Source organism: Zingiber officinale, chromosome 5A, assembly GCF_018446385.1.
Source record: "Zingiber officinale cultivar Zhangliang chromosome 5A, Zo_v1.1, whole genome shotgun sequence".
Lineage (NCBI taxonomy): Eukaryota > Viridiplantae > Streptophyta > Magnoliopsida > Zingiberales > Zingiberaceae > Zingiber > Zingiber officinale.
The window spans coordinates 27097554-27124831 of NC_055994.1; the positions used below are offsets into that span (position 1 = coordinate 27097554).

The 27278-nt window shown below is 35.2% G+C and overlaps 1 protein-coding gene across 3 annotated transcripts; it reads right to left on the bottom strand.

The window, feature by feature from the left end:
* Nucleotides 1-9299: 9299 nt before the first annotated feature.
* On the bottom strand, nucleotides 9300-17462 carry LOC121982716. Of its 3 annotated transcripts, XM_042535819.1 has the most exons (4): nucleotides 16939-17462; nucleotides 9548-9595; nucleotides 9444-9468; nucleotides 9300-9348 (listed from the first exon to the last, which is right to left on the bottom strand). In XM_042535819.1, the coding sequence occupies exons 1-2, from the start codon at nucleotides 17293-17295 to the stop codon at nucleotides 9566-9568; spliced, it is 387 nt and encodes a 128-aa protein (XP_042391753.1). In that variant the 5' UTR covers nucleotides 17296-17462; the 3' UTR covers nucleotides 9300-9348; nucleotides 9444-9468; nucleotides 9548-9565. The 3 variants fall into 3 exon arrangements, with proteins under 3 accessions (XP_042391753.1, XP_042391752.1, XP_042391751.1); XM_042535818.1 differs by lacking the exon at nucleotides 9300-9348 and having other exon boundaries at nucleotides 9380-9468; XM_042535817.1 differs by lacking the exon at nucleotides 9300-9348 and having other exon boundaries at nucleotides 9380-9595; nucleotides 16939-17461.
* Nucleotides 17463-27278: the final 9816 nt, after the last annotated feature.

A 27278-nucleotide genomic window follows, 5' to 3' on the forward strand; every position in this document is an offset into this window, starting at 1 on the left:
AGACCAAGGATTATAAAAAAAGGGATAGAGGTGCCTTCATGGCGAATAACTCTATTCTATTCTTCCTCTCTTTTTCTCCTTGGTGGCCGACTCTAGCTTCTCCCTCTTCTCTTCTTCTTGTGGCCGGCGGCAACTTCTCTAGGAGTTTGGTTGGTGGCCGGATTTTACTTGAGGAAGAAGAAGAAGAAGACTTTGTTTCCTAGCATCCCTTGGAGCTTGGTGGTGGTCGAACCTCATCCTTTCATGGAGTCTTTGTGGTGGCCGAATCTTACTTGGAGAAGAAGGTGGCTTAGGTGGATTCTCATCTCGGTAGATCGTTGTCCACACAACGCCCGGAATAAGAAGAGGAATACGGTAGAAAATCAAGAGGTTATTTGCTTACAAAGAAAGGTATAACTAGTAATTATTTTCCGCATCATATTAGTTTTCTTTGTATAGTTATTTTTGGAAATACCAAACACAAGAGACATATGATTCTAGAGTTTTTGGATTTGTTTCGAAGTTGTGTTTCTTTTCTTTTATTTTTTGAATTTGTGATTCGATTGTTCTTTTTGGTTAACCTAGAGTTATTTAAGGAAATTAAATATTAACTTTCCTTAAAAGGCTTTGTTTAGGCGGTGGTGGTTGCTCTCATATCCAAGAAGGCCATGTACCTCGCCATGCAGTCCTGGAAGTCAATTTTGGAAATTAATATTTAATGGAATTAATAACATAGGTGGATTTGAATCAATAGTGTTAAGTTCCGCTTGCGATTCAAATCTAAACCATTAAGAACAGATAAGTTAAATTTGGAATCAATGATGTTAAGTTCCGTCTGCGATTCCTAATTTAACTTCTAAATAATACAATAGGTTATTTAAGGAAAGGTTCGACACTTGTATAAAATTTTTGTACAGTGGAGCCGGTACGATTTTCCTAGGACTAACCAACAGTAAAGACCAGCAAAAAATGACAGGAACAAAAAGGAAAGAAGAAGGAGCTCGTAAAGAACAATGTCCGATGCTACGTATGTGGTAAGACAGGTATTTTGCACATGAGTATAGCGAGCAAAAGGTATATCCTTCTTCTTTACATGATGAGTTATATGTCATCTAGTGTGATGTTCGTTAATTCATCTCCTTTATGGATTGTAGACTTAGGAGTCACAGACCATGTAGTTTATGATAGGAGTGCACATGTGAAATTTTGTCGTTTAATCCCAAATGCGAGAAGACTATATGTGGGGAATGGGACATTTGTGGAGGTCAGAGGAATTGTCACTTGTAAGCTATTGCTATAAAGTAATCAAGTCCTGTATCTCCATGACGTGTTATATGCTCTAAAAATAATACAGAATCTTGTTTATGTTTGTAGTCTACACCAATTAGGATATTGTATTGTAATTGGAAACTCTAAGATTTCCATATCGTATGATAGTGCTTTAATATGTTCTGATTTAGTCCATGAGAAACTATATGCACTAAACTTAATTTCTTTTCATGAGCTTTATCCTACATCTATCATTGCATTTACATTTGATAGTGTAGTGGATGATGTGAATGTTTGGCATAGCAGATTTAGTCATATAGGGCAAGAGAGGATGTGTCGGTTAGCAGCATATGGTGCATTAAGCCAGCTAACCAAGGTCGAATTACCCTTATATGTAAGTTTTGTCTAGCAGGAAAAACTACGAGGATACCATTTAGAAAAGCAATGAGGGTTGGGACTCCATTACAGTTGATTCATTATAATATTTACGGATCCATGAATGTGAGAGCTCGAAACGGAGCCACATATTTTATTACGTTTATAGACGATTTCACACGTTTTGGTTATGTTTACCTAATCTCGTACAAGTCTGATGCACTAGAGTGCTTTAGAAAGTTTATTAGCGAGGTAGAAAATCAACTAGACATGAGAGTGAAAACTTTAAGAACCGATCGGGGGGTGCGAGTATCTATCTAGGTAGCTCAAAGAACTCTGCTTGAAAAATGTATTACAAGACAGCTGACTATTCCTACTACTTCTCAGTAAAATAGAGTCGTCGAGAGAAGGAATAGGACTCTATTGGAGATAGTAAGACCCATGATGGCGCAGGAAAATTTACCGATCTCTCATTGAGGGGATGCATTATTAACTACAATCTATGTCCTTAATCGTGTCCCAACAAAGTCCATGGTTAGCACCCTATATGAACTTTGAACAAGGAGGTAGCCTATCCTTAGCCATCTTAGGTCATAGGGTTGTGCTGCGTATGTTAGAGATTCCTCGCACTAGGACGGTAAATTAGGCTTGCGAGGAAAGAAGTGTATCTTCATCAGATACTCAGAACACTCCAAAGGATATGTGTTTCTAAGAGAACATACGAACGACACAATAACTGAGATTCAATTTTGTGATGTCATGTTTCTCAAGAATGATTTTCTTAAGAGAAGAGAAATCGATCAAGACTACACCTTCTATGAGATGGATGAGCCTAATGGTACAGTCAAGCCCAGTAGTGGGATTCAAGACTTGGTTATGGATCTTGGTCCTACTAGAAGTTGTCCATCTAAAGGCGGGAAGGCTCTCTCCTTGTACGAGTGGTCAGGGAAATATACTTTGTTGTCGTTTTCTGATTAGGAATGAGATTCTGATTGTGACTCCAGAGGATGATGATGAACCAAGTGTTGGTGTAAGGTGTACCAGAATCAAACTTGAGTTTTGATATTGTTAAAAGTTCAAGTTAAAGCTTGTTGTAATCTAATCAATTGACTAAGTGTGCAGGCTATTTACTCAACTGGGAAAGCCCTAGTCGCAACTAGGTAGAAAAGACTTAGCAAATCATGGAAGCCAGGCAGGAAGTCTAAGTAGGTCGAGAGGACCTGACACTTGATGGTGAAGCTCGATAGGTCTAGAGGACCCGATATTGAGAGGAAGCCCCGGTGAGCCGATCTGATGTTAAGCAGTAAAGTCCAAACATGTCGGGATGACCCAGTGTTTGGCATGTAAGTTGAGGTAAGCAATTGGAGTGGAGCGATGGTGAGGTCGTGTTCTGGGAAGAAACAAACCATATGTCGCTGATCCAACTGAAGAAAACAAGAAGTTTGAAAATTGAGATCAAGACATGTTTGATGTATTTTCTTACTCATGCATCATACTACTATGCTAATTTTGTATTCTAGAGATATTTTTTTATACTATGGAACTAACTCTGATTTATGCATATCTTAATTGATTAAAGTTGGCTTCCAATCAATTATACCATGTCTTAATCGATTGGGCATAATGCCAAATCGATTAAAGTTTCTAATTTCTGAATTTAAATTTAGATCTAATTTCAAAAACTCATAATTAATTTTATGATAATTAAAAAATCATTAAAGTTAAACTATCTTTAAATAAAAACTCAACCAATTCATTTCATAAAACTATAAGAATACCCTTGTTTGAAACCTTAGACTAGGTGAGATTATTAAATCAATAAAACTCAAATTCAACCAAATCTAATTTAAAATTAAAATTAAAATTAACCTTAACATTAAAAAAATTAAAACTAAATTTAAAATTAAAATAAAAAATTTAACTTAAAGTTAAAATTTAAAATTAAAACTAAATTAAAATTTTAAATTAAAATTAAACTTAAACATAAAATTAAAATTAAAATTAAACTTAATTAATCTCACAGAATTATAAAATACCTTAGTTAAACAATTAGTCCGGGTAAGATGATTAAAAATATTAAAATTAAATTAAATTAAATTTAAAATAAATTAAAATAAAATAAAATAAAAATAAATTAAATCATATTAAAATAAAAATAAAAATAAAAATAAAAAATATAACTTCACTTAATTAATTACACTAAATAAATACGTAAGTTCGAAACTTCATTAAATTTAAAAGAATAACTAAAATTTTAACATGATTAAAACCTTAAATAAAACTTAGGGGGCATTTGGTTCTCTCCTAGGAATTGGAATGGGAATAGGTATCATAGTATTATGGAATGAGAATGAGTACGAGCTTGGGTATCATTCTTAAAAATGATGTTTAGTTAGTTAAATATTTTCAATCGGAATGAACCTAATTTCCTTTTTTATCCTTACAGGAAAATAAAAAAAAAATAGATGGGAGAGAAAGTTGAATGTGAAAGAAATATATGATGAGAGAAAGTGTGATGAGAGAGAAAGTGTGTTGGAAAAAATTAAGAGAGAGAAAGTATGATGAGAGAAAATGAGGAGAGAATGCATAATAGGAGAGATTGAGAAGAGAAAAGGTATGATGAGAGAGAAAGTGTGCTGAGAGAGAAAGAGTGATGGAAAAAAATGAAGAAAAAGAAAGTATTATGAGAGAAAATGAATAGTAAGGAGAGAGAAAGTACGATGAGAGAGAAGTGGGTTGAGAGAGAAAGAGTGATGGGAAAAAATAAAAAGAGAAAAAGTGTGATGAGAGAAAATGAGAGACTGAGGAGAGAGAAAGTATGATGAGTGAGAAAAAGTGATGGAAAAAATAAAGAGAGAAAGTATTATGAGAGAAAATGAAAAAGTGAGGAGAGAGAAAGTATGATCAGAGAGAAAGTGGGTTGAGAGAGAAAGAGTGATGGGAAAAAATGAAAAGAGAATATGTGATGAGAGAAAATGAGAGACTGGGAAGAGAGAAAGTATGATGAGAGAGAATGAAGAGAGAGAAAGTATAATGAGAGAAATGAGGAGAGAGAGTATGCTAAGAAAAATTGAGGAGAGAGAAAGTATGATGAAAAACTAAGGAGAAAGTGTGATGGAAGAGAATGAAGAAAGAGAAAATGAGGAGAGAGAGTATATGATGGAAGAGAATATAAAGAAAATGGTAGAGAATATGTGATGAGAGAGAATGTATGTTGAGAGAGAAAGTGTGATGATAAAATAAGGAGAGAGAAAATATGATGAGAGAGAACAAGGAGAGAGAGTGTGAAATTTTAAAAAAATGTACAAATATATTAAGGGTATTTTTATCTAAAACTTAATTCACATTCCTATTCCATCAAAACCCAAGGGAGAGAGTGAGTTTCATCCATACCCAAGTTTTTGGGTTTCATTCCAAAATCTTGATTCCATTCCCATCAACTAAACATAAAATTTGAGAATGAATTCATTCCCTCATTCCTAAATCCATAAACCAAACGTCACCTTAAACATCGCTCAATTAGGTTGAATAAATTTATTATTTTTCTAAAACCCTCTCCTAAAAGACTTCACTTTTTGCCATCACATATAATTCAATACATAAATCCGAATGCATAAATAGTTCGATATTATTTAGGTTAGCGCCAATTAGGAAAAGTGATAGCAAAATGCTTAGCAACGATTTGAAAATTTCGGTACATCAATTTGACAATTTTCTTACTAATTCCATGAACACTCCAACAAGTTAAGGCGAATGTGTATTTTCTGATTTTTCTAATTTATATGCTCAATCTTTCTTGGTACTATCCTTAAGTCATTATATTGCTACAAAAAAAAAAGATAAAAATCATTTCATGTTCACAATTTTCGTAATATAACAAACATCGCTTCCTTCAATTGTAAATTAAATAAGTTTATTGAATCATGTAAAACTCATAGATTCGTCTTTTATCAAATTTTTTTGTTTTCGCCTTCTTCATATTTTCCATGGTTCAGTTATATATTTATTGTGCAAAATTCATTCATCTACATACAGTAGAAATGATCCAACAGAGCAGTTTGATCCACCTAAAACATGTAAAAGATACAGTGCACAACTCGATAAAATTAGTGCAAATGTAGCATTATTGGATGAATGACTGTAAATGACAAGCAAAAGCATCTTGCTTCTGAAACCCTTTTATATGTTTGTCAAATCCCTGCCACAAGAACATACAGAGGATTGTGAGTCAGAGTGACAATGATTCAAGCTAAAGCATCATCTATTGCTTAAATGTAAACATGCACTTAGATCTTAGAGAAACAAGAAGGGGAAAAAAAATAAGACTAAGAAACAATTAAAAATATTCAAAATGACAACAGCCATTTAATTAAATCAAAATGAAAGAAAACAAGCTCTACAATGCATTTACTTGTACATGATCCTTCACGAAAGAAGGATGAAACGTTGAAAGGAATTGAAAGACTAAACAAGCTTTACAATGAACTTGTACAAACGTATGGAAAGATAGAGACGGAGGGAAAGAAATATAAAAATATACACAAGTGATGAAATTCTCTACTTGTAATTTTGTGAGTTTTTCATTCTCTCACCCAAACCCTTTCTTAATTTTCCAAGCAAGTAAATCCAACCTTAACAGTAATCAGTTGTCTTTATTAAATACTTACTTGGATGAAGATAAGAGAAATAAAATGAAAAAAACTATATAAAATGATTAACTTCCCTTGCTTTAATTGGAAGATGATAGCAAGTGAGGGTTTTAACTCATCCATTCCTACGTCTATTTTTGCCAAATTGGTCAGAAACGAACAAAAATGAAAATAAATAAATAAATCTCATATAAAATGAGAACCTTCCATCTAATTCTATCAGAAGTACACAAGCAAAGTGAAAGAACCAACAGTATTTATAGAATTTATTTTTCAAGATTCACCTAGGAAGTGAAGCCTATGGTAAGTTCAGCAGCTTCCATGGTTGCTTGGTTGCTACCTGGGTGACCCCGTAGGTCATACGAGTTGATATGTGACAGGTGTTGTCACAATGAGATCGCAGGATCGATCCTCGGGATAGCTGGGGAATAAATCCTCTATCCTCATTTTACACCCTGTCCGTCACATGCTCACTCGGATGCTACGATTTACCTCCCTCATGATGGCCTTAGGTCGGGTCTGACGGAGGCGCTGGGGACGAGCGTTTCATCTTTTGCCACAATATGATTACTACCTGGGCAATTGATGGCATAAGGGACAGTTTCAGGGTGATTGGTTTCCTAACTCTGCTCCACCTGACAATTGAGGTTCAATTTACAGGGGTTGCTACCTCTTTTCAGCATCTGCTTTACCAATTCCCCATCACTCCGAGGAGCCTCCTCCTTTCCATAGCCACACCAACATCGTGGTGTCGGGTTATGACAGCCATTCCGATTCTCCTCGATCTATATTGTCATGCAGTCCTCATTCTTCCTCTCCTCAAATGGCGACCAAAAAGCTAGCAGCATGGTTACCTGGACCCACTTTCAAATGTTAGGGAAGGGTCATTTGACTCGTGACCACTTGAGCCAAGTCAACTATTGGCGATGTAGAAGAGATAGTTTAAATTGACAATTTCTCCTGCAACTTCCATCTTCTGTCACCTAGCAACCAGTGCGGCCACGGAGGCTGCATTGGAGGACCTCTCATTTGCCAATGGAGCTCAAGTTTTTACAGTTCACTTTAGGAATATCATGAGATCTCAATAGCATCCTGCTTTCAGTCACCAAATCCTGAAGGAAGAGGAACTCTGCTTTGCTCCTTTTCACCAAACTTGAAATCGTGTATTCCACTAAGCTCTTAAGCTTAAAGCCCAAGGCTGAACAAATTCTTATTGGCCTCCTGGTAATGCATCAAACCAGACCTTCTATGTTTTTAGTTATTTATTTTTTCTTCTTCTTCTCATAGCAGGGAAGCAGAATTTGATCATTTAAGCTATGCATCTCCCTCATTTCCAAGGTTGAATGGGCAACTCATCTGTCTGAGTTTAGGTCTAATTCTTTGGAGCAACTGACTATTTACGAAAAATTACTCTTTGTTCCCGAGTGACTGTCAGTTTGCTTCCGTTAAGGGCAGAAGGGCCAGAACAATTTTGCGTGTGCCACAGATGTAAAAAGAAGGAAGCTTGTTACAATTAAGCTGAACTATGAAAATAATTAGTGAAAATGTAAATTGGAATGCTCCTTTTCATGTTCTTCAACTAAATGATCATCATACGTTATGGATTTCTTAGATCTCACAAATTCTTGGCCAACTAGGTAGGCAGCTTCCAGATAATGTTACTGGAAATTGATTTTTTGTGGCAAAAGCATCAGATAAGGTAATCACGTATCACCATACTTCTTCATTCTCATTACAGATGCCTAGAAAATTGTCTAGTGTCTGAAGTAGGGGATCTTGTCAAAGGTAGCATGAGTGAGTTACTGCTCGAGTTTTCAACTAGAATCTAGTTCAAATACGATATGATGCTCTTGTTCTCCAAGGCAAGAAGCAAGACCTGTCATCTCCAATTTTTTTTAGAGCATCCACACCAATTTCCCTATCCAAAATGTATAATTTAAAATAAAAAAATTACTTTATTAAATTTGGATATCCACTTTTCAATATATCATATGTGCTACTGTGCTAGTCATTATTCCAAAGGCTAGTAGCGCCCATGATTTACTTCTTCCGTGTTGACCTTGGGATGGGTTGACAGGAACGCTGGGGGCGAGCGTATTCGCCTTTTGTCATAATATATCAGCTTCCCTATTTCTTCTCTCTCCTCTGTAATGTTTAGGGAATCCATTCCCTAAATTTAGAAAAGTACTATTCATAAATGCATAATTTAAGGAATAAATAGAGTAACTGATACAAAGATTTTTTAGCTACCCTATCTAAAATTTAAGGTAAAATTTTTGAATAGGATATGTATCAACCTGTACAAATCTGCCCTCACATACCTTGGGAAGACTCAAAATAGAAGTGAAAATTTAGTTGGGGCCTTTGGTTGTTCCAATTCAAAATCACCTATTCCTCATTTTGCAATTCAGCTTGGAGATCATCGGTTAAATAGAGATTATTGCCAACACTGCCAACGTCATTTTGTCAACACTCCACGACAAATATCTTTTAATTGAGATAAAATTCTTTGCTCGATCTATTTTGATTATGAATATAAGTGTTAAAAAATATAGTGTTAATTTTTTTTATGTATTTATACTTTTTGTTTGCTATCCATTTTATTTACTATTTATTTTTGAATTATTAGGAAAAGATAGTCATTAATTAGGTGATTATATTTTTAAAATATTATACTAATGATAAATTAAACAAAACAATAATATTAAAATATTTTTTTTGAAAAAAAAAAAAAGAGAAATTTACTTCAAAAGGCATCGCCGCCTCCACACCTCCTCCTCATCTACCTTCACCATTTCTTATTGTTGATTTGAATGAACAAGCTAGTGATTCTGGACTAAGAAAGAATATTCTCAAATATAATATAAATGACAGATAGTCATTTCAAATAAAATCAAAGGTTAAAATATAAATTTTTAAATTTATGTTCGTTTTCAGCTACTTAAATTCAAAATTTAGATTTTGAAATTGATCTACATTAAATTTTAAAAATCAACCCTCTTGCACTAAAATCCTGACTACACCACGGGAGGAAATGACATGTTTTTTAACAACCAAACCAAAATCCAGTCATCTCCTGGTATAATAGAACGATTTAGACTACTGGATTCGTAAACAAGCAAAGCTTACTAAGAAATGTCACAAGTGAAAAATCAAGGATCACAAACTTACTTTGATATTGGAGAGCAACTCCAAACTGCATCTCGAAACACAAATATGGGTGAAAATTAGTTTCTGGAAAATATTTTTCATCCAAAAAGAAGTCTCTAGAAAACCTGGATCGAGTGCCAATGTCACTGGTTCTTATCTTCAGCTTTCTTTGGCTGTAGAAGAATGAATATCTTACATTAACAGGGCTAACAATCTAATTAGAAAAGAATGCAATGGAACCTCAATGAATGAAACAAAGCAGAAGATGGATAACAGATGATATAAACCCATCAAAAAATATTCTTGATCTTAGTAATATGATTTGTGTTTTAACGGAATAATCTATGTTTAACTATGTTCTAGAGACTTGTAAAAGAAACCAATGTATCTGTATGCAAATGTAAAAAGCTCAGAATGTCATTACCAAGCTAAATGTTGTTTATGCAGTTATCAACAAATAGACAATATAACAAAGAGATGGTGACATATAGGGTTGCTGATAAAAGATGCGAATACATGGCTGATTATTTCTCTTAAATTGGGTTTCATAGCTGCGTCAATCACTTTGCTCTTGTTTTTCAATGCCTTTGATAAAAAAAAAAAGGAAAAAGAAATGTTGCACAATTCAACTAGGAGATTAAAAAAAATCACTAAGTAAAAATGGGTGGTCAAGTTGTTGATTTTTGGCAGAACTTGCTCTAAAAGTTCTCTACAAAACCAACTAAGTCTTAATCCACTAGGTGCAATCAGCTATATGGATCTTTATACATCATTGTAAATTTTATCTTGTTTTATTATTACTAATCAAGTCTTTTTTTTTTGACATTCCTCTCTTTCATTTGATGTGCATATTTGTCATAATTTCACATCACGTAACTGGGACATTTATTGACAGTCTAAGTGCATGTCCATACCATTTTAAAGGTATCTCTCAAAGTTTTTCCTCAATAAATACAACTCCGACTTTCTCTAAAATGCTCTCATTCCTTATTCTATCCATCCTCATATGTCTACATATTCACCTTAACATCCTCATCTCTACAACTTTCATCTTCTGCTCATTTAAAAGTCATAGCCCAACATTTAGAGTCATATAGCATTGTATGTATGTCGTTTTATAGAACTTCCCTTTAAGTTATAGAAGTACTTTATGATCATATAAAACACCCGACGGTAACCTTCATTTCAACCATCATGCTTATATTCTATGTAAAACATCTCTGTCAATTTCTTCATCATTTTACAAAAATGATCCTAAATATATAAAGCTCTCAGTATCAGGCAGCTTGTCATCTCCTATCTTAACAAATGTCTCATTACTTCTAATATTGCTAAACTTAAATTTCATATATTATATCTTGATTCTACTAGGCCTAAAACATTAATGTTTTCGTCAAAATTCTAGTTTAGCATTTACTCTTTCACTTGTCTTGTCTATCAAAATAATATCATCTGCAAATAACATGCATCATGGTACATTATCTTGAATGTGTCTAGTAGTTCGTCAATTATTAGTGTAAAAAAATAGAGATCCTTATTAAAAATACTTCAATTAATCCTCCAAATACCTTTAAGTCATTACATCCTCATACATATCCTTAATTAGTTCAATAGATATTATGCTAACACCTCTCTTTTTAGAATTCTCCATATAATTTCTCTTAAGATCCTATCATAAATTTTTTTCTAAGTAATATCATGTGTAGAGCTTACTTTTACCATCAATACTTTTCAATTAGTTGTCTGAGAAAATGCATAAGTTTTATTATTGATCTTCCAAGCATGAACCCAAATTGATTTTTGATTACTGTGGACTCCTTCCTTAAATCTTTTTTTCTATTACTCTTACTCAAAGTTTGATGGTATGACTCAGTTTAATACCCCTATAGTTTTACGTCTCCTTTGTTCTTATATAAGATAACTAGATTACTAACCTTCCATTAATTAGGCATTTTTTTTCAATAATTTTATAAGTCATTCAATACATTATTTCCCTAAGCACTTTACCTCTATTAAGATATCATCTGGTCTCATGGTTTTTCCATTTTGCATCCCTCTTAAAACTTGTTCTAGATGTTTAAATTCTACAATAAAAACTTAAATTTCTATACTCATTTGACCAACTTAAATTGCCTAAGTTAAGTTGGTCACCTAAACTTTTATTAAAAAGTTGATGGAAATATATTTTCCATTGCTTTTTTATTTCTCCATCATTTAATACATCAAATTGCCAAAGTACCTTATTGCATTTATCTTTAATACATCTTATTTGGCTAAGATCTCTTATTTTCTTCTCTTATTTCAGCTATTTTATAAATATCTCTTTCCCCTTCTTTTGTATATAAATTTTGATAAAATCGTTCAAAAGTTTCATTTTTTACTTCATTCACTATTTTCTTAGCCTCTTTCTTGACTATTATATATTTTTTTAAGTTTTCCTCGTTCTTACAAATATATAATTCTTTATACGCTATTCGTTTTTTCTTCACTTTTTCCTATACTTACTCATTCTACCACAAGATTCTTAACTTAGTGATGTATGTCCTTTTGACTCACCGAGTACACTCTTGGCTACTATTTTCAACTTTGATATCATCTTATCCCATATCGTATTAGAGTCAGTATATTTCACCTAATGTTTATACTTCTACCTTCTCCTATGTTTTGTTTCTCATCATTTAACTTCCACCACTTAATTCTAGGAGTCGTATATATTTTCCTTCTATTAATACTATGATTAAAGTATATATTCAATACTACTAACCTATGTTGGCCCGTTAAACTTTCTTTAAGTATGACCTTACAATCTTTACAAATCTTTCTATCCCTCTTCCTAACCATAAAAAAGTCAATTTGTAATTTATTATTCCCAATGTTCTAAAAATCGGCTTAAGTGACCTTTAGGCGTTATTGCGTTAGGCGCCAGCTAACCACACCAAAAATATATTAATTGGCTAGCCTAAGCGGCTTTGGTGCCTAAGTAGAATTAGGCGGCCCTAGGCATCGACTAATCGGCCGAATCGTCTAGGCTTCATGGAAATAGTGTAGGGTTTCCATGATTTTTTTAATTTGACCTAATTTAACCTTTTAAATTTAAAGCTAAAAAAAACTGAAATGTAATATTTTTTTTTATTGGGCTTAAGTTTTATAAACCCTAAACTTTGGTCCAATAAGAAAATTGATTTTTTGGTTTGCCCTAACGGTAACTTCAGAGTGAATGAAGAAGCTCACATTTGGGAGAAATTAAAGAGTTAAAAGGCTAGAGAAATCAATTTGAAGACAAATATGTTGTTTGATTCTTGGAGAGGTTGAATTGAAGGTTAGCCAAAGTCTCATCCTTTCGAAACTTCATTTCATCCAACACTCAAAATACTTATTGAAGTTGAAAGGTAATTTGTTTTAATTTTGATACCTGTAAATTGAAGATAATTTATTTTATTTATTATGTAATTTATTATATAATTTATGTTAATACTATGGAATCAGCCTAGCGGCGCCTAATCCCTGCCTAGGCAACCTATGCGCTGGTCTAGCACCCGACTAGCGGCACCGCCCGACTAGCGACACCTAGTCCCTGCCTAGGCAACCTATGCGCTGGTCTAGCGTCCGACTAGCGCCTAACGAATTTTAGAACCTTGATTATTCCCACTTTTGAACGTGATCAAGCATTTTTTTTCTTAAAAAATATATTAGCTAATATAAGATTATATGTTATTATAAAACTCAATATAGTTTTCTTTTTTCATTTCTTGTTCCAAACTAATAACCCCTCTCATATTCCTTATTTTTCACTCCAACATGTCAATTTAAATCGTCTCTTATTAAAAATCATTTCATTTGATAGAATATTTTGTAATACCTCATCTAAGTAATCCCAAAATCTTAATTTAGTTTCTTCATCTAATCCTACTTAAGGTGCATATATGCTAATTACGTTCACAACTTCTTTTGTCACTACTATCTTGAGAGCTATAATTATATTCTCTTTCTAACTACTTCAGCAACTTCATCTTTGAATGAACTATCTACAAAATACCCACTCGATTTCCTGTTTTACTCTTTCCTATATACCATCATGGTTTAAAGTGTCGTGCCGAAACAGTCGAAACGGGCGAAACATCTCGTTCCACTCGACGACCAGCACCGGCACGACCCCGGCACCAGACCCACGACAGGTGCGACGTGTTGTGCGACCCTATGGTCACAGCAAAGGGGTCGCTTGACCCTGCAACAGTAGCGGAGAGGTCGCATAACCCTTTCGCTGCCGCCGTGGAGGTATCGTGCGACCCTGTGGTCACTGCAGAGAGGTCACACGACCAACGTGGTCACGCCGAAGGAGTCATACAATCCCCGCGGCTATGGCTGGTCGTGCAACCTTGCGACAGCACCGAAATCGTGTGGGCTCGAGAGTGGTGTCAGCTTTCAGATTTTTTTAAATTAAACTTAGGTTAATTTTTTTAATCAACTCCTAATTATGGTGGAGATAATCTAAAGAGACTTTATTAAACCCTAATAAAATTATCTAATTAATTTTATATTTCATTTATTTTAATTTAAAAATTATAATAAAATTTTTATTTATTTATTTATCTATTTTCATATCTTTTTCTTTTTTAAAAGATTATTTTTTTATCTTGTTTATTTTTTAAATATTTATGTTAAATATTTTAGTTTTTAATTAATATATTTTATATTTAAAAAATACCGAAACTATATCGGCACGGCACGATACGGTACCAAAATCGTATCGTTCCGGTCCGGGATCGAAACCTCGACATGAGTCGAAATTTTAAACCTTGTATACCAAAACATTTTTTTTTTAATTCTCTTCCATTTTTATCTTCCCGCCTACCGATTTAGTCTCTTATACATACAAAATACTAATTATTCTCCTAATCATCCTATCTAGTACCTCCATTTCTTTACCAATGAGGGTTCTTATGTTTCATGTTTTAAATCTTAGACTATTAGTCTTCCTATAATGTTCGTTTTTATCCCACCTAAGGTGTGAGAACTCTTATCTATTTAACACTACACTCAAGTTCTCATAAAAATGTAACAATCCTTGCCGATATGTTACAGTCATACCTGCAACACGAACTCTTGCATATTTAACACTCCAACCGAGTTCTAGAGATGTAACGGTCATTCCCAAAATGCTACAGTTGGGGCATGCAACATGTTTCTTTTGGGGAATAACCTAGTATTAGCATAATAATTTAATGGATTCATTCATTTAGTATTTATCATATTTTAATGTTGGTTGGCAACCTAACGCAATCCTCCTTTATCTGGTCTTAGGACTAGCCATGACTAGGTCGTCATGGCGGAGTTGCTCTAAAAGTTCGCTAAAGAACCAAAAATAATTGGCTCATCAATGCTGCAAATTTACTTGTTAGTATTACCCACTCGTATTTGATTGACAGACAAACTATTTCTTACATAAAGCATGAAGATCACTTCAGCAAAGTTTACCATTTTCAAGCACAATGCATTTCAAGTGGTGAGATGGTGAGACAGAAGAAGTAAAACTAGAATCAGGAAGCCCAAAGCAAAATAAATTTGGAATTGCATTATCAAAACTAACTCTGATTTATTAAGAAAACAAGCAAAACATAGAAGTCATGCTAACTAAAGCTTTGCTCACATAAAAGAAGTCATTCTAACTTCTAAGTAAAGGATAGCTTTAAATTCTCATCCTCTGATATCTTTAAACCTCGCTGATCATTCTACAATTCTTTCTGATGATTTTTTATTATCATGGATTCTGCTGATAAAACTAGAAGGCATTTTTTCAACTATTAGATCCTCATAAATTGCATCTATCAGATCTTTTCAACTAGCCAATAGAAGAAATGGTACCTTGGTGAAGAAAGGACACGTAGAAATATGAGCGAGAAAAGGATTAAGAAATGATTGTGGATAATACAGATTCTTCTTATGATCAATTAATATGGATTATAGGCTTATAGTTTATATTCTAGGTCTGGTTCTCTTGCTTTTTTAATTATAAAAGAGTTAAGGAATGGGGCCGAAAATCTTGTATTCTGCTAAGATTAGCATAGAGAAAAGAGGATAGGCCAGAAGCACCAAAGACACTTTGTCTGAATTTATATAGATTGTTAGTATATCTCATTCATCAATCAGTAAACCCCATGGTCCGTGGACATAATACTAAGAAGATTGAGAGGAGGTGGAACAACTTCAATCAGGTCCAGTAGAACCTGAAACCATAAAACAGATAAACTTGCTATATCATTAACATGATTAGCAAGATATACCATGTCAATGATACAGACTGATAGAATATCTCTTTCTTCATTCAGCGAAGACCATGGGCACAACAATCTTGAATTCTGCTAAGATTTGCATAGAGAAAAGAGGATGGGACGTGGCATAGAGAAAAGAGGATAGGCCAGCAGCACCAAAGCACTTTGTCTGAATTTATATAGATCATTAGTATATCTCATTCTTCAATCAACAAAGCCCATGATCCATGGACATAATACTAGGAAGATTGAAAGAAGGTGTAACAACTTCAATTAGGGTCCACTAGAACCTGAAACCATAATCATGTCAATGAAATAGATTGATAGAACATCTCTTTAGCATGCTGACAAGATTTAAGGAGTAGCAATTTCACTAATGTTCAATAGAACATAAACTATAAAATGGGTAATTTGCTACATCCTTGGATAGCCCGATGCACGAAACTACCGTCAATGTGAGATACGGGGGAGGGATCGGACCATACTGAGTCTATTGTATGCAGTCTTATCCTGCATTACAAGAAGTTGTTTCCGCGACTCAAACCCATGACCTCCAAATCACATGAAAGCAACCCGTAATTTGTTATATCCTTGACATTATCAAAAAGAAAATAGTTGTAGCAAGTAGCAACTACCAGCATGAAACTTATGTTTAATTAAATAATCATCATATTATTGTAGATAATGAAAAATGACAAGCCTTTCCTGAGAGTATATAGAATAAAAGGGCATGCCTCATATTTCAAGATAACTTTTTAAAATATTTTATATCTTTCCTGAGAGTATAGAGAATTGAATGATAATCTTATTTTATCATTTTGAACACCAAAAGTCTGAAAGTATTCCTCCCAACACTCAATCTCCTCTTGTGCTACATCACTTAGGAGCATCATAAAGACAATAGTGGTCTCGTATTCCTGTTTTGATCAATAAAAGACCATCAAAATGTTTCGGCTAAAACATTTTGATGATCCACATTGTTGGTTTTCTATTGTCAAAATCAAAAGATAAGTCTTGAGCATCATAAACAAAACGGTAGTCTCATAATCCCACGTTGACTATTGAAAGGTCTTCAAACACAATGGTATATTAGAGGAAGAAGTTAATAAATCGACTCAATTTTCAAATAAAGAAAAAACAAACAAAAACAGAACCTAAAACATGGAGGTAAGATGGAGAAATGGTTGACTGAGAGGAAATTAAATGTGAGCTCGAAACCTAAAAGAACATCAACAAGAAGCACGCACCTTAGTACCCGGGAATGACTGGTGGATCTCCTCCTCGGGGATGAGCACGGGCCACACAACTCCGGCTTCGCGGAACATTTGCTCGGTTTCTAGGAGCTGCCCCCGGTCGAGTATCTGCTTGCGGATGACTTGGGCAGGAGTAGCGGCGGCGTCGATAACTTCCTCGACTCCGTTGACGTAGGTTACGACTACCCGTGGCGGGCTGTCATCCGTGCGGCGCTGCAGCTCGACCTGGCAGGTGGGGTTGGACTCCTTGGCCTTGCGGCCGTTGCACAGCGCCAGGATCTCCACGCACGCCGCCTTCCGTGGGTCCAGCGCATTGAACTCCACCCGCACCTTCGACAGAAACTTCAACATCACGACAGGTCAGAACGGCGGCGATGGTTGAAGGAGATGAATCGCCGGAAGAAATTTTAGGGTTGGATCCCGATAACCCTAAACTCTCGGATCAACTCTCAGTGTGGCGGCTGGCCGCGCAGGACGTCGGCGTCTCGCCGTTTGATAGGGGAAATAAATCCTTTTGACTTTATTTTCTTTTCTAAAGTAAATTTTAGATTTTTTTTTTCTATATAAATTTTAATAACATATTTTTAAAAAATATAAATAAATAAATATATATATATATATATATATATATATATATATATATATATATATATATATTTAGATCTTTTCTTTTGAAAATGTAATTTAGATCTCTATTTAAAAAGACATTATGTCATTTTGAAGGACAAGTAATTTTTTTAATTAATCAATTGTATTTGATTATTGGAGGTCAATCCTTTCAAAGTGATTACCATATCCCCTTTTCATTTTTCTCTTTTGATTTTTCCACGTGATAGATCCCCGGGTTCCTATCAACTTGGTTTCAGAGCACGTTCACTTCATCATCACCATATAGTATCTCGCAGCAACTTCAACAAGTGAATGGTCTTAACATGACTTCAAGAGAAGAAAATCTACTCTGACATAACGACCGAAAGATCTCATCTTGACACCAAATGGGCTCTGGAGTTTGAAGCTAAGCACGAGACAAGGATGGATAAATTCGAAAAAACTATGACATCATTGGTCACAATAGTGCAAGAATTGAAGGATCGTTTAGAAGTAGATTCCAGCTCAAGCATACTAATCAAGAGGGGAATAAATCAGCAGTCTCGACAACAACAATATGACCATAGAGTGAACTCAAATGAAGATCGAGAGCACAACCTTCCACGTATGAAAGTGGAATTTCCTTGCTGGGAGAACGATCCAATTGGATGGATTTCAAGGGCTGAAAAATATTTTCGCTTCCACAACACACCGGACTATGCAAAGGTAGAATTAGCATCTATAAACCTCGAAGGTGATGTCATCCAATGGTATGACTAGCTTGAAGCATGCCATGGACCTCCAAAATGGGAGGAATTCAAAGAAGAACTCCTCAATCGATTTAGTCCCTCCGATTATGAGAAAGTTGATGGAGAATTGGCTAAAATTTGACAGACTACAATCATACTAGAGTACTAAGGACGATTCGAGCGACTCTCTAATCGAACTCCTAAAAGGTCAGAAAAGTAATTACTAGGCACTTTTATTGAAGGACTTCGCCTTGATATACGATGAGAAGTAAAAATAAATCAACCCCGCACCATGAAGGTTGCCTTATCCTTTGCACGACTAAAAGAAGAAAAGATTAATGAGGAAGGAAGAATACATAATAAGGTAATTCATGAAAATACATCGCATTGTTCAACACCCCGTAAATTGACAAAAGAAGAGATCAAGGAAAGAATGACAAAGGGATTATGCTGGCATTACGATGAAAAGTACCGTGGTCATCAATGCAAGCAAAAGAGGATACTGATGATTGAACCAATAGAGAACTCTGAGGAAGAAGCTGATTTCGATGAAGGTGAAACACAAGATAATATCAATGAAGTACAATATGACTCTATGGCAATATCAGTTCATGCCTTAGAAGGACTACAAACTCCGCAAACGATGAAGGTAAAAGGATTCATTAAAAAATAACCAGTAATGATACTTATAGATTCAGGAAGCACCAACAATTTTCTAGACTCAACCTTGGCAAGCAGGCTTAAACAAAAAATAGAGCAAGCATCTACATTTGATGTTAAGGTGGCGGATGGAAGATCACTTACAAGTCCAGGAAAGTGCAATAGGATTAAAATTTTCTTACCAAATTATGAATTAATGACAGATCTCTTTCTTCCCCTAGATGGATGTGATGTTGTACTTGGAGCATAATGGTTTAGAATATTAGGAGACATAATATGGAATTTCTCTCAAATAACAATGCGCTTCCAAGATCAAGGAAAAGAAGTTTGTATCAGAGGCAAGAGACAAGATACTATCACATCAATCAGTAGTTATCAGCAGAGCAGTTATTAAAAAAAGATTGCTCTATTTTTCTCATGCAACTCTCCATCAAAAAATATCCTAAAGCAAATATTAGGTCTTATCGTTACCCTTACATACAGGAAGAAATTGAGAAGATTATACAAGAGATACTTCAGGCTGGTATCGTTCGCCTAAGTGTAATTTCTATAAGGATCGATGGCCGACTAGAAGGAGGGTTGGATAGCTAGGTCACCCCCAACTTAGATTCTTCTCTACAAGGTTAATTACACAAGCGGAATACGAAAACTAAATCAATGAAAATAAACAAGTAAGAGCACAAATGCTAACACGATTCCTTTACGTTGTTCGGAGATTGCTTGCTCCTATTCCACGGCGTGTCCTTGAGGTAGACGAACCCTTGACCCTTCGGTGGATCAATCCCCGGCATTCTCCGGCTAGCTCTTACTCCTTCTCGGTGGAGTACAACCTCTCACAAAACTCTCTTCCTCTTACAAGATGAAGACTTAGATTAGGAGGAAGAGAATGGATTGGAAGCTTTGGACAATTGCTAAGGAGTTATTCAACAAGCATGAGTGACCTCCTTCAAGCCTCAAAGCTTCCTATAAATAAGAGGAGAGAGTTGATCATCATATCAACTCATCTCGACACCAGTCGACTGGCAAAACCATCAGTCGACTGGTGTTACCGTTGGAGGTAGCCAACATCTACTTTGCAACACCAACGGTCTGCCAACGGTCATTTACCAGTCGACTGCTAAGACTAGCAGTCGACTGGTAGCTTTTTGCTGAGCAAATAGAATGTTTCTGTTCGCAGCCAGTCGACTGCTAAAACATGGAGTCGACTGGTGCAGTCGACTGGTGTAGTCAACTACTAAAACATGCAGTCGACTAATGCAGTTGACTGCTAAAAGTTGCAACCGACTGGACTGCACCTTGTTACACACTCATCCTCTCCGGAGTCGCCCTTGAAGTCCTCTTCCTTGGCCTTCGTCCCTCAGATGCACTCGAGCCCGCGGCTCCTCTCCGTGCTATCCTTCACGTTGCCTTAAAGTCCACTTCCCTCGGCTCCACTCCGTTGCTCCTCGTCCGGCGGTCCCTCGGATGCCTTCCACACTATCCTTCACCGACTCAAGGATCCGAGCCCTAGGATGAGCTTCCCAAGCTTAGCTGCACCAAGCTCCTCATGTGTGTTTCACCAAGTCCTGCAAGACTCAAACACACATATCAAACACATATGAAAGCCTAACTTAAACTTTTTGACACACACATCAAAACCATGATCGTACCGATCAAACTTAGGTCGATTGCATCAACAATTTCATATTCTTCTCTAGTACTGCTTGTACAAAAGAAAGACGGAAATTGGTGAATGTGTGTAGATTATCGGGCACTCAATAAAATTATAGTGAAAGACAAGCACCTCTTCCCCATCATTGATAAATTACTTGATGAATTAGGAGGTTCCTCATTCTTCTCAAAGTTGAATCTTCGCTCAGGCGTCCATCAGATAAGAATCCATCAGCCAAACATTCCAAAAATAGTCTTTCAAACTCATGATGGTCATTATGAATTTTTAGTCATGTCTTTCGGTTTAACTAATGCACCTTCTACATTCCAAAGTTTGTTGAATGATATCTTCAGGCCTTACCTCCATAAGTTTGTTTTGAATTTTTTTGATGACAACCTTGTTTATAGTTCATCATTCGAAGATCATTTGCATCACCTTTATAAAGTACTCACTCTTTTGCATGAGCATTCTCTTTCTGTGAAAAGAGCTAAGTGCAGCTTTGGGACAACTAAGGTGGAATACCTTGGTCATATTGTAAGCCAAAAAGGAGTAGCTACTGATCCCTCAAAGGTGCTATTTATGATGGAGTGACCCACCCCAAAGAGTATCAAGGCATTACGTGATTTTCTGGGTCTCACAGATGCATTTAGATGGTGTCTTGAAGCAAAAAAGGTATTCCAGAATTTAAAGGAGGCTATGATGATAACACTAGTTCTTGCACTACCTAATAAGCAATTGTCATTGAACTCGATGCATCCGAAATTAGAATCAGAGCAGTACTTATGAATTATATGATACCATTCAAGAAAATGTTCCATATTTTATTGCTAAACAACCTTGAGGACAAGGTTGTTTTGAAGGGCGGTGGAATAATAGGATCCTTTAATGGATATATTCAAATAAATCCTTTAACTTTATTTCCTTTTTTAAAATCAGTTTTAGACTTTTTCTTTTTTTTTCTAGATAAGTTTTAATAAGATATTTTATCTTGAAAATGTATTTTTATTTTATTTTTCCTTTAGACCTTTTCTTTTGAAAATGTAGTTTAGGTTTTCATTTAAAGAGACGTTATGTAATTTTGGAGGACAAGTAATTTTTCTTATAATTAATCAATTTCATTTGATTATTGGAGGTTGATTCCCTCGAAGTGATCACCCTATCCCCCTTTTCATTTTTCTCTTTCAATTTTTCCACGTGATAGGCCCCCGGGTTCCTATCAACTTGGTATCAGAGCACGTTCACTTCATCATTGTCATATAGTATCTCGCAGCAACTTCAATAAGCGCATGGTCTTAACCCGACTTCAAGAGAAGAAAATCTACTCTGACATGACGACCGGAGGATCTCATCTTGACACCAAATGGGCTCTGGAGTTTGAAGCTAAGCACGAGACAAGGATGAATAAATTCGAAAAATTATGCTATCATTGGTCACAATAGTGCAAGAATTGAAGGATCGTTTAGAAGTAGATTCCAGCTCAAGCATACTAATCGAGAGGGGAATAAATCAGCAGTCTCGACAACAACAATATGACCATCGAGTGAACTCAAATGAAGATCGAGAGCACAACCTTCCACGTATGAAAGTGGAATTTCCTTGCTGGGAGAACAACGATTCGATTGGATGGATTTCAAGGGCTGAAAAATATTTTCACTTCCACAGCACACCGGACTATGCAAAGGTAGAATTAGCATCTATAAACCTCGAAGGTGATGTCATCCAATGGTATGACTGACTTGAAGCATCCCATGGACTTCCAAAATGGGAGGAATTTAAAGAAGAACTCCTCAATCGATTTAGTCCCTCCGATTATGAGAATGTTGATGGAGAATTGGCTAAAATTCGACAGACTACAACCATACTGGAGTACTAAGGATGATTCGAGCGACTCTCTAATCGAACTCCTAAATGGTCAGAAAAGTAATTACTAGGCACTTTTATTGAAGGACTTCGCCTTGATATACGATGAGAAGTAAAAATAAATCAACCCCGCACCATAAAGGTTGTCTTATCCTTTGCACGACTACAAGAAGAGAAGATCAATGAGGAAGGGAGAAGACATAATAAGGTAATTCATGAAAATACATCGCATTGTTCAACACCCCGTAGATTGAAAAAAGAAGAGATCAAGGAAAGAATGACAAAGGGATTATGCTGGCATTGCGATAAAAAGTATCGTGGTCATCAATGCAAGCAAAAGAGGATACTGATGATTGAACCAATAGAGACTCTGAGGAAGAAGATGATTTCGATGAAGGTGAAACACAAGATAATATCAACGAAGTACAATATGACTCTATGTAATATTAGTTCATGCCTTAGAAGGACTACAAACTCCGCAAACGATGAAGGTAAAAGGATTCATTAAAAAACAACCAGTAATGATACTTATAGATTCATGAATCACTAACAATTTTCTAGACTCAACCTTGGCAAGCAGGCTTAAACAAAAAATAGAGCAAGCATCTACATTTGATGTTAAGATAGCGGATGGAAGATCACTTACAAGTCCAGGAAAGTGCAATAGTATTAAAATTTTCTTACCAAATTATGAATTAATGACAAATCTTTTTATTCTTCCCTAGATGGATGTGATGTTGTAATTGGAGCACAATGGTTTAGAACATTAGGAGACATAATATGAAATTTCTCTCAACTAACAATGCGCTTCCAAGATCAAGGAAAAAAAGTTTGTATCAAAGGCAAGATACAAGATACTATCACATCAATCAGAAGTTATCAAGCAGAGCAGTTATAAAGAAAGATTGTTCCATTTTTCTCATGCAACTCTCCATCAAAAAATATCCTAAAGCAAATGTTAGGCCTTATCGCTACCCTTATATACAAGAGGAAATTGAGAAGATTGTATAAGAGATGCTTCAGGCCGGTATCGTTCGCCCAAATGTAATTCCATATTCTTCTCTAGTACTGCTTGTACAAAAGAAAGACGAAAATTGATGAATGTGTGTAGATTACCGGGCACTCAATAAAATTACAGTGAAAGACAAGCACCTCATCCCCATCATTGATAAATTACTTGATGAATTAGGAGGTTCCTCATTCTTCTCAAAGTTGAATCTTCACTCAGGCTTCCATCAGATAAGAATCCATCAGCCAAACATTCCAAAAACAACCTTTCAGATTCATGATGGTCATTATGAATTTTTAGTCATACCTTTCGATTTAACTAATGCACCTTCTACATTCCAAAGTTTGTTGAATGATATCTTCAGGCCTTACCTCCATAAGTTTGTTTTGAATTTCTTTGTTGACAACCTTATTTATAGTTCATCATTCGAAGATCATTTGCATCACCTTTATAAGGTACTCACTCTTTTGTGCGAACATTCTCTTTCTGTGAAAAGAGCTAAGTGCAACTTTTGGACAACTAAGGTGGAATACCTTGGTCATATTGTAAGCCAAAAAAGAGTAGCTACTGATCCCTCAAAGGTGCTAGTTATGATAGAGTGGCCCACCCAAAAGAGTATCAAGGCATTACGTGATTTTCTAGATCTCAAGATGCATTTAGATGGTGTCTTGAAGCAAAAAAGGTATTCCAGAATTTAAAGGAAGCTATGATGACAACACTAGTTCTTGCACTACCTAATAAGCAATTTGTCATTGAACCCGATGCATCCGAAGTTAGAATCGGAGCAGTCTTATGAATTATATGATACCATTCAAGAAAATATTCCAGAGTTTATTGCTAAACAACCTTAAGGACAAGGTTGTTTTGAAGGGCGGTGGAATGATAGGATCCTTTAATGGATTTATTAAAATAAATCCTTTTAACTTTATTTCCTTTTCTAAAATAAGTTTTAGACTTTTTCCTTTTTTTCTAGATAAGTTTTAATAAGATATTTTCTCTTAAAAATGTATTTTTATTTTATTTTTCATTTAGACCTTTTCTTTTGAAAATGTAGTTAAGGTCTTTTGAAAATGTAGTTTAGGTCTCTATTTAAAGAGACGTTATCTAATTTTGGAGGACAAGTAATTTTTCTTTTAATTAATCAATTTCATTTGATTATTGGAGGTCGATCCCCTCGAAGTGATCACCCTATCCCCTTTTCATTTTTTTTTCTTTCGATTTTTCCACGTGATAGGCCCCTGAGTTCCTTTCACCGTCGAGGGGGCTCGGTGATTAGACGTGGGTGGCGCGGTGTCGGCCGACGACGTCAAGTAGAGACGCGAGAGGGAGGGGAGGTTGAGCGGTCGAGGCGAGATTTGGGGGCACGGGATGAAGAAAAATGGAGTTAGGGCAGAGTAATAATAACGTTAGCTTATAAACTTTAATTAATTAAAGGGTGGGGCTATCCACACCCCAACATTCACTAAACACACCTCAATATTTCCCTCTCAAAAACATCCTTAGATAAAAAAATCTAAAATACCCATTTTATAAAATTTATATATCCCTCCCCTCTTTCTCCTTCCTCTGCCCATCTCTTTTCTCTCTTTTTCTCTGTATCTAAACCCTAACAACCTAATATCTCCTAAAACTTCGATTTTGTAATAAACCAATCATGATGGGCCATGAAGAACCAATTCCTATGAACAACATAAGCTTTTTTTTTTCCATTTTTTTAGCAGTATATTGTATATTTGTATTCTCACGATTTGTTCAGATGATGGAGGTCGAACGTTTAGTGTTTCATTCGGTGATCATTGATCGAACACATTGTGTTACATTTGGTAGACTATGACCGAACAGATTTTGGTGCGTTCGGTAGATTGCAGCCAACAAGCAACAATGTGTTTGACAAACCAGGGAAGAATGAAGCACAACTGAAATTTAAGAGATTTTCATGGACACTTAAAACCTAAATACAAAATCTAACAAAAATAATGTAATGATTTGAACAAGCACTAACATTGTTTGATGCTACTGGAAATCGAGTTGCCCAAGTGGAGAGATGAGAGGGAGAGACGAAGGGTCCTCTAATTTCTTCAATCCTCGAATCCAGTGACAGTGAAAATGGCGCATGTAGGAGTAGCCGTCGAGGAAGATGAGACTGATGGTTTTGTTTGATTTTTCGAAAGGGTAAAATAGAAATTTTATGGGGTTTATTTAAAAAGAATTGTGATAAAATATTTTTTGAATGAGTGAATTTAGAAAGTAGGGTTTATTTAGTAAATGGTATGGTGTGGATAGCCCCACCCTTAATTAAATCCTAACGTAATTCCTCAATCAAACTTAATTCCTCAATAACTCTGGCTTAAATGGTTATTTTAAACCGTCTTTCTCTTAGTCTCTCTCTTAAAACATCTTATTCAAGGTCGAAATATATCTTTAAAAAATTATAAAAAATATTTAAAAATTTATATGTTATTTCTTAAATAGCATTTATTATTTAATTATGTTATCTCACAGTTAGTAACAAAAACTCGCTATAGAATGTCTTCCTAATAGGCAAAGATCGTAGTGAACAAGTTCAATAATAATTCAGGTAAATGGTTTCTGAGAAATCCTTTGCTGGGCACATGGTAATATCCCTCTATCCGGAAGCATTCTCAAACCTAATAAAAAGATACTCTCCTGATAAAGGTTGTAATTTTACGTGTAAAAATGGTACACGAACAAAAAGAGAATGGGTACAACATCCAGCTTTAAACGGTATTAATTGAACTGATTAAATTAAAAATTAAATTGATGGAATTTTTTTATAAAAATCCAATCCAACGAATTGATAAAATATCAGTTTATTTAACTTTTGATTGAAATAATCAAAATTTTCAATTTGATTTGTCTGATTTGATTTCGATTTAATTTGATTTTAATTTAATACAGTTCAACTTATAATATCGGTTCGATTTAGTTTAGTTTAATTCCGATTTAATTGATTCAACTTAAAGTACCGGTTTAATTGATTTAATCAAATTTTAATTTTAAAACTAAAATCAAACCAATTAAATTGATTAAATCGATGTTTTAAGGAAAAAAAATAAATTTCTGAATTAACTAACTAAACTTTTAATTCCATGATTAATTTATTTTAACTAAATTTTTACTGACTTCACGGCTACTTGATTTTTGGGGCTTGGATAATATAGCACGGCAGTATTCATGTCTGCAGCCACATTGATCAGGACTCAGGGATGTAAATGAATCAACGGTTCGCGAGCTATTCGGAACTCAATTCGATAAAAAATTTATTTGAGTTCGTTCGTTTATCTTATCGAACCGAGCTCGAGCTCGATTTCGAGCTCGACAGTTTTATCGAGTCGAGCTCGAGCTTAAAGATATTCGGCTCGTGAGCTCGCGAACATGTTCGTTTATAGGCTCGCGAACCAAAAAAACGAGTCTTAAAACGAGCCTTAAATCGAGCCTTAAAACAAGTCTTAAACGAGACAAAAAACGAGCTCTAAAACGAGCCAAAAAAACGAGCCTTAAAATGAATAAAAAAATAAGTTCTAAAACGAGCTAAAAAACGAGCTCTAAACGAGTCCGAAAACGAGTCCGAACTCGCTTAATGAGTTAGGCTCGTTAACTTTAATAATCGAGCTAATAACGAGCCGAGCTCGAACTGTTCGCGAGCCTAATAATTCTAAAACGAGCCGAGCTCGAGCCTTGTAATAAAAGCTCGATTCGAGCTCGAGCCGAGCTCGATTCGAGCTCGATCCGAGCTCGAGCCCGAATATAACTTAAACGAGCCAAACTCGAGCCTAATACTATTCGACTCGATTCA